At 37.2% G+C, this 14130-nt stretch overlaps 1 protein-coding gene and 1 long non-coding RNA gene across 2 annotated transcripts in view; one reads left to right on the top strand and one right to left on the bottom strand.

Annotated features, from left to right (window-relative positions):
* The window catches only part of LOC148957474 (uncharacterized), a 67844-nt gene that overhangs the window by 42523 nt on the left and 11191 nt on the right, over positions 1-14130 (top strand). The window lies entirely within an intron of this gene.
* Positions 2339-9917, bottom strand: LOC148957475 (uncharacterized). The gene is made up of 2 exons (XM_089115320.1): positions 9584-9917; positions 2339-4141 (listed from the first exon to the last, which is right to left on the bottom strand). Exon 2 carries the CDS (start codon positions 4091-4093, stop codon positions 3467-3469), a length of 627 nt encoding a protein of 208 aa, XP_088971446.1. The 5' UTR covers positions 4094-4141; positions 9584-9917; the 3' UTR covers positions 2339-3466.

The raw sequence follows: 14130 nt of genomic DNA, 5'->3' as shown, positions 1-14130 counted from the left end.
TCGCCACTGCTTATGGTCGATTTTATCAGCCTAGTATCATCGCATATATGATGTATGATATGTAAACATGGTTCAAAGTTGTTATTCTTTAGTAGTTATCAAATAGTAGTTCTTTCAAAAACTTGAAAGTTTCGGGCATTGAATCGCACTAACGAATCGGACAGAGGCGGCGGTACAAAATTGAATCTAGTGTTGGGCTAAGGATCAATTTTAGTGATAAAGGTGGACCCACCATGGTCGGGTCCGACGCGCAAGAAAATTTTTGAAATTAAGCCTTCTAGAATGGCTAAAAATGCATCTTCCAGACTAAAATTTAACAAATTACTACACCGCCCAGAATAGGCAGCTCGACGATGCTCAGAAAAACATTGATTTTTTATTTTTTTAAAAAAATTTGGGAGGGGAGGATTCATGCGCTGGGAAAAGAAAGAAAGGGCGACCTTTGGTTCACATCGATGTTAATAACAAGAAGCTGCTGTATTGATTGCCAGGGTGCATTCCATGTACTTTGGCCCGAAGATCTTTGGCGTACACTCAGGCTTTTTGACGTTCCGAGTACAAACTAATAGACAAAATGTTTGGCATACGTAAAATATTCGTTAGTTGGCGTGCTAAACATGAAGCCACGTACATAGTTAACACGAAAACATATGACACAAATGTTGATTGGGTCATGGCAGCGCAACGTGCTTCGATTGTAGAATCACACGTTTTATTAGATTGTTCACAGCAAGTTACAGCAAAGTGTTCTACCCATGCACGATCACTTTTGATGTTCCTAGCCAAATATTACAAGCAAACAATTTTGGCGCCCCCTTATCTCCATTTGCGCCCCTATTCAGGGGGGCATGGCCCCCCTGGCCCCCTTGCCACCACGCCACTGAGTGGGACCATGACTCTGAACCAGACAAAAATGACTTCCGAGGAAGAAATGACTCCTCATCAGATAGTGACTACCTTATTCAAACTTCCTTGGCCATTGCGGTTCGCAAAAAAGTAATTTAAATGATCTAAATACTAATTATTTGATTGAAAAGATTATGGGAGAAATGACGTCACTAGCCAAAATTTTGATGACGCCATCATGAAAATACTGATGTTGGCAAATCATGCTTAAATATACATCAATTGAAAGCTTGCAACGAGATGAATCAAGATATGTAATTTGCTTCAAAAAATAACCATCCAGGAAGGAGCAAGCGATGTTTTTGTCACGTGACACCAAGGCATTTTCAAAAAAGTCACCCGGTAGATTATGAAAGCCTGAACTCCCTACTACAAGTATCTGTTGAGAAAGTAAACATTAGCTTGAATTGTCAGGCTATATGTCCTGTCTTGGATAGGCGGTAACTTATGATCACAGGAAAAGACAAGTACTTCGCTCATAGACGGAAATTTGTATGCAGTCTAGTCAATATAATAGCAATGGCTGCTTAATAGTTTGACACTTAATAAAAGGCATTTCTTCACACTTGACATCCTCAAGGTCTTTTAATCTCCCTCCAATAATGGTCACGATTAATAGCTTGCATGGCAGATTTACTGCCTGTTAAAGAGCGCTATTGATGTACCAAGACCTCCGGTTACAGCCCTCGATCGTTTCCTTTATTAATGCTTACATTGATTATAATGAGGATAGTAGATCTTCAGGATATTACTAAATTGCGTTTATTGACCATAGTATTAGAATGCGTGTCTTGAGCAAAGTATTAGAATGCACTATATTGGGCAGAGTATTAGAATGCGTATCTTGAAATTAGTTCTAGAATGCCTATATCGAGCATAGTTTTGAATCGCATATATTAAACGTCGTAACGTGTATTATGTAGATTATTAAAGTGCGCATATTAAGTGAAGTATTATAATGCCTATATTGCGCCTAGTGTTATAATGCACATGTTGAGCTTAGCATCAAGTTGCGTATATTAAACATAGTATTACAATACAAATTTAAGCATAGTAAGAGAATATATATTTTCATTATATAACTAGCATGCATATACTGATCATAGTATATGAATGCATATGCTAAGTGTAGTTAGAAAGCTACATTGAATGTATTTTAAGAATACATGTACTAAGCAAAGATAAGGATACGTAGAATGCTACTTGGCCCTGAAAAATCTACTTACATGGAGAAATCATCAGTGTCGTGAAAATTAGGGGCAAGAGGCAAAAGCCGTCCCAGTAATTGCTCAAACAGGTTTCATTATTATTTCCAAAGGAAAGCAAAGAATGCGATGCCCTTCTCTAACCAAATATGACTTTAGTTCAAGATGGTACAACTTCGAAAGGTATTCGCGACAAAAAGGCTGACAAGTCAATGAAAGTAACAAGATTGCTCTCTAATGTTCATCATCACAAAGTTCTAATTAAACTTTTCACTGAAACTTTCCTTTACAGCTTTTATGATTGCTTATACAATTAAACCTTGTAACAAATCACGTAACTCCCTTAAATAAATTTCAAAAATCTAAATGAAGCCAGTGGCGTAACACAGGCATCTGGGACCCTATGGAAAATAACTAAGGACGGGGCCCAGAGTCAAGAAAGTTGTCCTCCGGCCAAGAAAATCTTACCATAAACCTTTCTCATTTTAATGCGTTTCAAATGAGCGTGGTCAGAAGCTTGGGAACACAACTATTATCTCCTCTTATGATAACTCTACTGTTTTTTCAAAACTCTACTATAAATTTGTAGCTTGTTTTCTATTAGAAATATTTTTAGAAACTGATGTAAAGTAAAATGTTTATATTGATTAATAAAAAAATCGTATAATTCAAATCTTTAAATTATAAAAAGTTAATGCCTAAATTTGATAGTGAAATGTAGTTCTGCAAACATCTTCTTATTAAAAAACAGAATGATTTTGAATTTTATTCTTATTCTTTCATTTTTTTCATTGTTATATTTTTTAATCAAAAGGCTATAAAATTTTTTCAACTTCTTCAAGCTTCCAAATTTTTGCCCACCTTCCTCAATTTCTCTTTGTTTCTAAAACCCTCCTCCGGCCAGTGGCCGTGGGGCCGTCATGTTTTCCTGACTCTAACGGGGCTCCCTTTACGGAATGCAAGAAAGTCTTATCCAGCGCTGTATAGTATGTGAAGCACGGGTCTGCTATCCAGAGTAGAGAAGCATATTAACAAGATGTAAACTGATACGTTCAATAGAGAAAGCTGAGTTTTAAAACTTTAAATTTAACTTTAAAAGTGTTTTAAAATGAGGTTAACTAGGATGAAGTCTTTTAAAATGCACAAAAACTGAATTTTAAAGCCCCTTTTGATTGTGGGTCTTTAGTTTTCGACCTAAGATATCCTAAACTACTTTACGCCACTGTTAGAAGCGCTTGATACTTTCTTAAAATTCTGCAAGAGTACACTAATACACTACATTAATCTATTTGATGTTCATTCTCATGAATACAGTCCAAGCATCTGATGCTTCAATCTGAGTCAATAAATTTTTCTTATAATATTTTTGGGAAAAGGAGCCACGTATTTTCCTTGTACTTTTTGAAATCTTCGTATCTTGACAAAGAGCGATCTTTCTTTAACATGTTTGGGTAGAAAACAAATGCAATGAAAACAGCTTGACAGACAAATGGCAACCAGTGGTGTGCAATTATGTTGAAACTCAGGTATGTCAAAACTTCACCCAGATAGTTGATGTTCCTGCTTTGTGAAAACAGTCCTTCTTGGATCAAACCTTTCCTGCACTTCAACATGAAATACTTCTGACAGTCTCCACAGTAATGAAAAAATACACCAAGCATGCCGATAAAAATTGCTATTGCAGCTGTTGTAGGAGATGGCTGGTAGCCACCTCTGATCAAAAGGAATGGTGCCAGCCAGTAGCCACATGGGCCTAGCAGTAGAAACATCAACACACAGCCTGAAATACCGAAATCCGCATCAAAGTTCTTGTCAGGAAAGTAGCACTCTTTAAGCAAATAAAGTGTGCAGTAGGAGCCGTGCATTGCGAGATACAGATGCGGGCCTAGGCCAAAATTATCGTAATAGTACATAAGGCCTATTACCACAGGAATTGTCAGCGCCTTATGTGTGTTGATTGCATATCGTATTTTGCAGGCCATTTCCCTTTGACTATTTTCACTGTGTGGAAACTGGCAAGCCAATCTAGTCTGAAAAATGAAAAACATAAACGGTGAAAATAAGTAGGTGAAAACTTTTCAGTAAAAATTACATATCAATACTGATACGCAAGTAAACATAAGATATGTAAAGCGCAACCAGTTCAAGAGTTCCGTAGTGGTGACGTCATAAAGATACACATCTAGAGCCTTTGACCATTGGTCGAAACAAAGATCTTCATATTTTTTTTACAGAACTGAATGAACAACTTTGATTATTATGAAGAGCCGTAATCGCTTTTAGCTGTGTAAGATCATTTATTAGGTTTCTGTTAATTTCTTTATACCTACATTGTTACTTTGATTTTGAGGACCCCCATGAAAAGCACCTCTTGGTGATTAAAGATTTCTTATCAACAATCAATCTGATCATCAGTCAATCATTGGTATGACTGATTGACTGTCACTTCAGTCAATCACTTCAATCATAATAATCAATCAACCAATTGGTCAATCAATCAATCAATCAATCAATACAGCCAAGTGGGAACAGGCTTTTTCATGACGCAAAAGCACCGTGGCATGAGTTAGTCAAATAAACGATTTATCTCTTTACTGACCCAATCTCTGCCAATCATTAACACATTTAGCCGATTTAGTATCTTTAGAGGTATAGTAATATTCATTCTGATTTTATTTGAAGTGAAAGCCAATATTCATTTATAATTTCTGTACTCCTGAATAAATGACATGCATATTGATTACGGCAGTAGAGACTGGAAACAAAATCCCTACGTATAAAAAAAAGTCTTCACTTATAGCTCTTTATTATACCATGGCTCTTACTCATGCAGATTTTAAAAACAATGAAAAATGGGCCTGTTTGATGTTAAATATTTGGTTTCTACAACATGCTAAATAGCCTTTTCGTTTGGATGAAATTAGAGTCCGTGTAAGGGTTGAGTGGGCCGAGGGGCTTGACCCCATGATGATCCGCAAATACACTTAAATCAGGCCCGTCGGAACCAAGGGGCTGGGGGAGCTCCCCCAATAGTTGTCAAACTGCAGTATGTTTCCTTTAAAACAGTGTAATGAATGAGAAAGAAAACAATGGGAAGCCCCCACCCCCCAATATGAATTTCATTCCGACGGCACTGACAATTATGCAAAAGGCATCTGGTCCTTGGCTATTAGAAGGTTTATTCTTGCAAAATAACTTAACCACACACCACAAAGTGAAATACTTTACAAATACAAATATATTAAAAGCTCTTGCAAAATATTACAGGCAACCTAAAATCATTGGTTTGAAAAATGCCTAAAATTAGGCTAAACCAAGCGCTCACGTTTGCTAAAACCTCTATTTTATGCAAATAAGTTACTCGGTGAATCATAGCTAACCATGTGCCATTTCATGACATAGTGGCCGGGTTTCTGGTAGATTTTAGCAATCTTCTTATGAATCAAATCCAATTAGATTGACCAGATTTGAAATAAATTTGATCCAGAGATCCAGATTGGGAGATTTGGGGTAAAGGCTTTTTCACTTCGGAATACTTGGTTTTGGTGGCGCATTAGCGGGCGATGATAAAATCCTCACAATCTTTAGCTTTATTCGAGAATAAAAATCTATCGCAATAAAAAATTATCCATGAAAACTGTCTAAAATGCACCGGGTACTAAAAATTTTTACTTGTTTTCATTGCTAGCTGGAAATTGGTCCTTAACCCTTAACGTTTAGCAGCGACATCTTTCTCACATTGAAAATTTAGATATGAAACTTTTTTCCAAACTTTGTTTGTGTCATAAAGTGGTAATAAGCAGAGGCATCACCCCATGCTTTTTGTTGGGGGACGGGGGTGACTGCATTTTTGCCCTGTGAAAAAAATTTGCCTTGCTAAAAGTTGAAAAAGCCATAAAGGAAAATGAAAACTAAAGAGGGTCTGAAGCTATATTATTGTTAAAGAATGGTAAATTATGTTGTTTTTTTATTCTAAGACGTCACATTCTTGCTTTGAGAACTTTTTGATAATTTGTTTTAGACCACTTTCAGGTCATTGTTCTCCTAAAAAAAACTTATCTTAGGCCTATAGTAAAAAAGTGCTTCAGATTTAAAAAGACACAGCTAATTTTTTACAAAAATAATCTCAATATGCACACTATCATCCCACTGAACTCATGGTTGGTTACGTTACATGTGAAATCACTACACACAAACATTCTTCAAGATTAGGATAACGAAGCTTTGCCACGATGCCATAAAAATCGTTGTCAGAAAACCACACCACTGCACATTTACCCTTAATAAAAACTATCAGACAATCGCAACATCCATATAAAAAACATTCTGAGGTTATTGCAAAGGATAAAAAATCATTAGTAAGCTCTAAGCACAGTATTTGACATGAATTGTGCAAATTGTGGTACCAGCATGAAAATGGGTACACTGGGACACAAGCTGAAAAGTGCCCCAAAGTGCTATTTTTAGACTGGGGTAGTTGACCCCAGTCCTCAATTCTGGATTTCATTCATTCGTAGTTAACTAAAGTTTAAATTGAGCATGAAATGAAGGTATAGGTTTAAACACAGTTCTACACAATAAAAGTATAACAAATAAACAATAGTATCCTTTGATTCTATTTTTAGATTAGGGCTGTTGCCTCTAGGCCTCTATGTAAACACTCTTCTACAAGCCATTACTTGCTTTTGACATAAACATGATAGTATACCTACCTACATGGCTGTCTACCTTTTTGGTTAACCAAACAGTATTTTTAGAAAAAAGTAGAATATTACCTCTAGATGCTACAAATGATAGACCCACTTTTTAGACTTGTTTCTATTGTAAGTTATTAGTCATTACTGCTTTTAACATAAAAAGTCTAGCATTCTATACATTGTGATACACTAAAATATGACGGAGAGATAAAATTCCGCCTAGTTTCTCTTTTCTGAATGGGATACTTAGATCCAAGCTCATTCGACTTTTTCATCTACTGTTAAATATCGCTAATTTTGATGTAAATATTAAAGTGTAGCTTCATACAACTATTCAATCACCGAAAAATATTATGAAAAAACGCAGTTAATATATGCATACAGCAATATGTTTAAATATGTACGCGTTTCCTGCCTCTGAAGGTCAATGCAATTTATCACATGTACAGGAAAATGTGACTTTCACATTTCGCTACTTCTGAAAGTCTCATACAATTTGTATAAAATGCTGACTATCCAAAGTAGCAGAAATGTTAAGTACCCTTACTGAACTTTCAAACTCGAACATATTCGGAGGGGCGAAAATCGTTATAATTATAGGCTACTTTCAAATACGATTGATGTTATATTGGCAGCCAGCGCGAGTAGTTTGTATGACAAAGGCTAAACATCCAAGGTGCAATCGAATGAAGGGCACTTAGAAACATGTGGAAATTTCATTCCCTTATTGATTTAACTAGCAACAATAGCATTGACTGTAACAGTAAACCAATAATAGAATTGCACTGATTCTTCTAGCCTCTTGTGTTTTCCAAACTTCAGCAGGTAGTTCTTCTATGCTTTTCTTGAAGGCCTCTGTGAGGAGTAGTAGCAATCCAGAGATTTAATATTCACTTTATTCCGTATTCATACAGAAAATAGTAATGATTTATAAAAGAAAGCTTATAGAGGCCTGGGCTCCAGTAGTCCATTCTAAATATAGCATCAAGGGTAATATCTTAATTGTTTCTTTGTTATACTTTTATCGTGTAGAATTGTGTTTAAACCTATATATTCATGCTCATTTTAAACTTTAGTTAACTACGTATGAATGAAATCCAAAATTGAGTGAAATCCAAAGTCTAAAAATAGCACTTTGGGGCACTTTTTCAACGTGTCAAATTGCCCCAGTGTACCCATTTTCATGCTGGTACCACAATTTGCACAATTCATGTCAAATACTGTGCTTAGAGCCTAGACTATGAAGGTAAGACCCAAATTCGAGAACTGGGTTTCTAAAAATTCTAAAAATAGCATCAAGGGGTAATATTGTCAATTACATCTTTTCGTATTACTTTTCAGTTTGTTGAAGATGCCTATTTTAAACCCAATTCCATCAACTGGGTCAAAAAATATCTATTGATGGTCCCTTACACACACAATAGCACAAAGCTAAGGGAGGTTAGTCCAAAATAATCTATTTGCAAACCAATGGCATCAGATCCTATGGAAATAAATTCCCGTCTATGGAAATTAAAGTCCCGTCTCCCCAAGGCTGCACTCCATGTAAATTTACATATCTCCTGAATTTAAAATTGCCTTTACAGGGCCCGCATCACTGATCCTAAACTTGCGGGGCCATCAATGTAAAGAAAGTTTTCTCTTACTCCCTCTAGCCCCAATTGTGGCAAACATTTTGCTGACACTATTTTACTTGTGTACTTTGGTTGAATGTATTTGTTGTAATCTAGAGGTTTATCTATATAAGTCAATTAAGCTGAATTTATCCTTCATTTAGCAAAAAATTGGGGAGGCAATGGCCCCCTGCCCCCTGGTGCGGGCCCTACTATAGGCAATACATCACACACAGCTTACAATTCCAAAAAGATGAAAGAGTTTCAATACAATGCCTAAGCTCATATCATAAACAATTTCTTTACCTAGCAAGTGTAGACTTGATGGAATTCAAACCTGAACATAGACTGGCCCCTCAGCTTTTTACAAAATTAAATGTTTCCTGGGCCCAAATGAACACAAAAGGTCCAATAATTTCTTATAGGAAATTCTATATAAACACAAAAATTTCAGTTTTATACTAAGACCTAGTTTTTAGAGTATTCACTAGTGTTCTCTAGCGATATTTTCTTCAGACATCCTTCAGTTACAGGGCCTCCGGCGAAGGGGGGGGCCGGGGGGGCCATGGCCCGCTCACTTTATTGTAAAACAATAGAGCTTTTTTCAAAATCTTTTGTAACGAGTGTCAAATTTTCCCTTGGCCACCCCACTTTCCAACCTGTGTCGGAGCCCATGAGTTAAACACCAAAAGGTAAATTTAGCATAGATAGCTCCCTATATTTGCTGACGTGGGTGTAGAGTTTGAACATATGATAGCCAGACGCAGTTAATTCGAAAGTACACTCGACAAAATCAAGTTCATCATTCTGAATAGAATCAAGTTTCCTTTTGTTAATGCAAATGAAAGGTGTCAAGATAAGTTGTTGCTTCGGTGTCGTAAAAAAGTTTAGCTATGCTGCATTGTCGATTTGTAAAATTATATCAACTATGGTAAAACATATTTCAATAGTCGCTTTAATTGTCAGTGCAAATGATTGTCACTTTTTCATCAGATGCAATTCAAACCAACGAAGTTTACTTGGTCGCAAACACAAATCGGCATTCTTAAACTACCCTCTAAGCATGAAATAAATTGTTTCTAGTCATCGTAAGATCGAAAAGGTGACAAAATAATGCTTGTTTAAAGAAAAAGCAGGCCGTAAGAGTTAACAGAAGAGTTACCTCGGACAATCAGGAACAGTTGTATATTCGTGTCGAAGTCGACAAGGAAACGCTCTTCTTTGTTTCGCCTGTCTTCAGTTTCTCTGGGAAAATTCAAGCTCGGTCTGTTTCGGGACCAACGTTATCAATTTTATCAATTGAATTGCGGCTTCGGAATACTTTGCCGAGCCTGTAAATCCTTTTTGAACCTTGAAGCTACGGCTGCTGTACAACACAAGAAGAAAGGCTAAATGACGTTGTCTACCCAAGAATGCGAGATAAGCAAAGCCGAAAGCAAATATACTGAACGCTCACATGACCCAAGTGGAACGTCGTCGGCTGGATCATGCTATAAATCTAAAGTAAATTTGCGACAGAATTAAATAGGATATGACCATTCAGTTAGACTTTGGTTGCATAATTTATAACTTGTGAGCGAAACGTCTGCAATAATTGTCCGTAGGGAAGGGACAAATGAACAAGTCACATTGTCTCAAACCAAGGGGGCTTATCCCCAATAAAACTGGCTCTTATTTAGGAGACTGTGGGATTTGCTCTTCTTTGCATTTAATAACGTCATTTACAGGGAGAATACGTTGTAGTGCAGTCGTTGAAGTGATGAACCAGAAACAAATTAGTTGAAAAGAAAAACGTACACCATTTTACGTAGAATTTTTCCTCTATAACATATCCAAAAGCGCCTAAAATCCAATTTGGGGAAGAACTTTTCTAGAGCTTTTAAAAACATGAGCTTTTTGACTATATGCACAATATCATCTGCAGAGGAATTCTGCAAAACACGAATATCTTGCAGCGATTTTTCGCTTCAGGCGTAAATTCTGAATTTGGTAGCTAAACAGGTATTCGAGTAGACAATTGAGAAATAAAATTGAGTATCAGGGCCCACGCCACCGGGGAGCCGGATGGGGCAAGCCCCCCCCCCCCCTAGAATTTTGGTAAGCAAAAATATTTCCATAGATGTCATTTTTTCAAGCCCTAAATTCAAGTTCAATGTATAAACCTTGGCCCCTCCACTCAAAATTCGTGGCGTGGGCCCTGAGTATAGGTTGAACAGTAGCAGAATAATAAAATCTTGTTGCTAACCCGCCAAAATTGAAAATTCTTGATTATTAATAAGAGTACTAATTTCCAACAATTTCACAGATAGATCAATTCTGTCTTTTAAAAAAACTCTAGCATTTTGAACTCTCTGCCCAGGATGAAACGTGAAAAGCAGTTGTCATGATAAATAATTATATATTGCGTCTGCTGCTACAAGATCAATGCTGCTTAGAAGGCAAGGCTATACATTTGCAGTCCACGAATAATGCCGCGCCCTTCCAAAGCTTATCTTGTATTGGTATCGTTGTGACATAGTTTTCTAGCGCCGCTGCTAGGCGGTACGGGCCCTGGAGCTGAAGTCATCACGACTCCCCAATTTTCAGCGAAGGCCAAACGCCCTTGCTCTGAAATTGAAGGCTAAAATGGGCTCCATATGTTGCTTTTTAGCGTGGTTAAAATATTCATCTTTTCTAAAACCTTCTCGCGAATCTTCGGTCTGGGGTTCTGTTTATACAAAATAGATGTAACAGTGTTACGCGGCAAATAAAAGTGAGTCAACTTATGAACCCAGCCCTCGCCCTCTCCCAGAAATATTTTATTCAAATTGCTGCTCATTAATTGTCAAGCCTTTACAGTACCAGTTTACAAGTTTTGTTAAGACAGAAACGTCGATAACATTACTAAAGTCAATCTTTTTAGCAACATCACATTCAATACTCAAAGACAAGTCATTTAGCTAGCCATCATTCCTTGTCATTTTGACGGACCTACTTTGCTAGCCTGAGTCCAAGACCGTCGAAAAAAACGCATTACACATACAAAAAAGCAGAATTAATTTCAAATACTTTAATAACTAATTTCAGGCATTTTGGGGCCTTTACTGGAGAAAGCCTTACCTGGAATGGTGCTTCATTGCTATATAGTCATTTGTAGCAGCATTACCACAAAGGAAGCAATATTTTTTCTACCTGAACTCAGTAAAACATGATTGCAGTCTTTTAGAAAAAGGTTTTGAACAACTTTATGTACAATTTTGCCTTTATAAGATATTGATAGATGTCCCTCGCTTATGGTGCGTTAACGAATTTTGTGTTTTGGCATTCAAAAACTGCCTGTCGGTTATAAAATTCCTGCCCATGTTTTTAGGGAAATCAGTAAAAAATGGCTTCTTCCTTTATAAGCACTCTTCTTTATTTTTCAAGCCTTGAAAACAGATTTCTTGCTTTTCTGGACAGATGCGCTTCAAGTATTTGATTATCGTGTGTAGCCTCGTATATCATATAAACATCAATATAATTTTTCCCCGCGGTCGAGCTTAGGCGATTTTGAGTATGATATAGAGGAAAAAATTCTGCACTGGATGGTGGAAAATTCCCTTTTCTATCATGTTCTTTCCGGTTGACCTTGAATGAACACTCCAAGACCTCACTATTGCCAGAAAGCCAAGTCATTCTTATACATTTGCTCAATCGCTTTACCTAAGACTGGATACAGTAAAGTCCTCATTTTATCTTTTTCATTTACTCAGTCCTTGAAACTCCGATGATCCGAGAAAATCCTTGAAACTTTTTGTACGTCCCACCACTTTTTGTAACCTGTTTGAATTCATCCGGTTCATTCGGTAAGAGCTTTCTACCTCTACAAACGTGGCAAAGGCAATGGAGGCTTTTTCTTGCATTTCGACCATTTCATGAAGAAAGAAACCAACTTTTATAAATTATATACTAAAAATCCCCCCATCATGACCAAAATCACACAGCCTGCAAGTCAAGAAGGTAAATAATGCATAATATCTACTATTGGATTAGATTATCTGCTTCCAGGGCAATTGCCCTACCATCCCTCGACTTTGCCCCCGCACTCAAGAGATTTTTTACCAAGTAGCTTGACAGGACTACCAGCCCCAGCATTTGAGGCACTGTGAAACGTTGGAATCTGTGTTGTAGTTGCTGATTGGTTAATTACTATGAAGTGATCTCCACTTTCGACACGTTCCTTCGTCCTTACTGTATAGTAGAAGCATTGTAGATGATTGAACTGCATTATGGGATTAAACCTTTCCCTCTATCATGTTATACACCAGTGAGAGCATAATGCATACTCTTGCTTGTGGTCAGAGGGGTCTGGCACGGGGGAAAAAGTGGCGATCGCCACCCGCGCCCTGTGTACAAAACATTTACGGGCCTTTTCGCGTTGGAGAAAATCTTTTAACTTAATGTCAAATACTTAATGCCCTAGACTGATTATATTGCGATTAAAGTCCCAATACATGCGCTTCAAACCACCCAAACCCTGGTTTCCGTTATTTCAGCCATGTGTTCAATCTAACGTGTACCCTGGGTCCCAGAGCCACAAAATTTCGAGCGCGTAAACAGAATGCCAAGCAGAGAAGCGAATGAGCGTACTCTTATCTTCTATTTCCGCTCTCTAATTTATGTGGCTCTGATGCCCAGGGTATCTGAATGTCAGAGACAGTGCTGTGGGAACGAAATTCATATTAGGGGAGGGGGGGGGGCGGCTGCTCATTGTATTTATTTCCACTTAGTACAATGTTATATCAGTAAATGAAAATAACGTATAATTCAAAACAGGAAATTGAGAAGAGAGATGACAAGGGGTCGTTACTATCATCTTGTTACAGAGATCTGTATCAGGATTTAACAATGCTAAGAAGATTTGTTGACACAAAGATGAAGCAAAAGAGCAATAAGAGCCTTTTCTCAAGAATTGCTGGCATTTGCAAATTGCTACCAGCAGCTTACCGATCAAGTGAAAACAACAACTGGTGGAAATAGAGATCCTGAAAACAGACGATCTCAAGGAACAAGCTCTTAGAGATAAAAAACAAATGGAGAGAAAAACTGTGAATTTCAAGGTGGGGATTCACAAAGAGAGAAAGGACACCAAAGTCGACATCGACACCCTTTATCAAAAGGGTAAAAGCTTGCCAACTGTGCACACCCTGCGCATTCAAAACTTTGTACCGACGCTCATTTTTATTTTTCCTATATATTTATATCTTTTATCATATATAACAATTTTATAAGAATATGAGCATCAAAACTGGTCAGAAGTTGAGATCAAATTAGGAACAAGCTAAGGCTAAGTTACTGTTTAATGCATTTTTGAACAACATTTTATCCCAAAACGAGGATTTTTAGCGATGTGTGGTTGCTTTTCGGTGAATATTCTATCTTGTCGTCTAACGAAGGCTGTCTCACTCACTTTGTTGGCAAATAATGCCTGAGCACCTCCCAAGAGCAAAAAAGCTAGCAATCGCACTGCTTACACCCTATTCATTTAAGAACAAATTAAGGACAATCCACCCTCGGCTTTTTGCGGAAATTAAGAACAGTCAGCCTGAACCTAAATTTACTGGTTCCAATTGGAAAGGTATACGAGAGGAAAGGTATGGATCCAATTGGGTCCGAATTTACGAATTAAAGTCGATATACTGCTGCTGTTTAGCGTATTGCTTTATTATCAATTTTTATTGAATCAATCGT

The sequence above is a fragment of the Rhopilema esculentum genome, unplaced genomic scaffold (genome assembly GCF_057945365.1).
Source record: "Rhopilema esculentum isolate cy_ngs unplaced genomic scaffold, ASM5794536v1 HiC_scaffold_24, whole genome shotgun sequence".
In the NCBI taxonomy this organism is placed as follows: domain Eukaryota; kingdom Metazoa; phylum Cnidaria; class Scyphozoa; order Rhizostomeae; family Rhizostomatidae; genus Rhopilema; species Rhopilema esculentum.
Note: the sequence above shows the minus strand (reverse complement) of the source record. Positions and strands in the feature narration are given on the sequence as shown.

Coding starts and splice junctions, on each gene's coding strand:
- LOC148957475 (XM_089115320.1), bottom strand. CDS start 4,093: ATGGCCTGCAAAATACGATATGCAATCAACACACATAAGGCGCTGACA.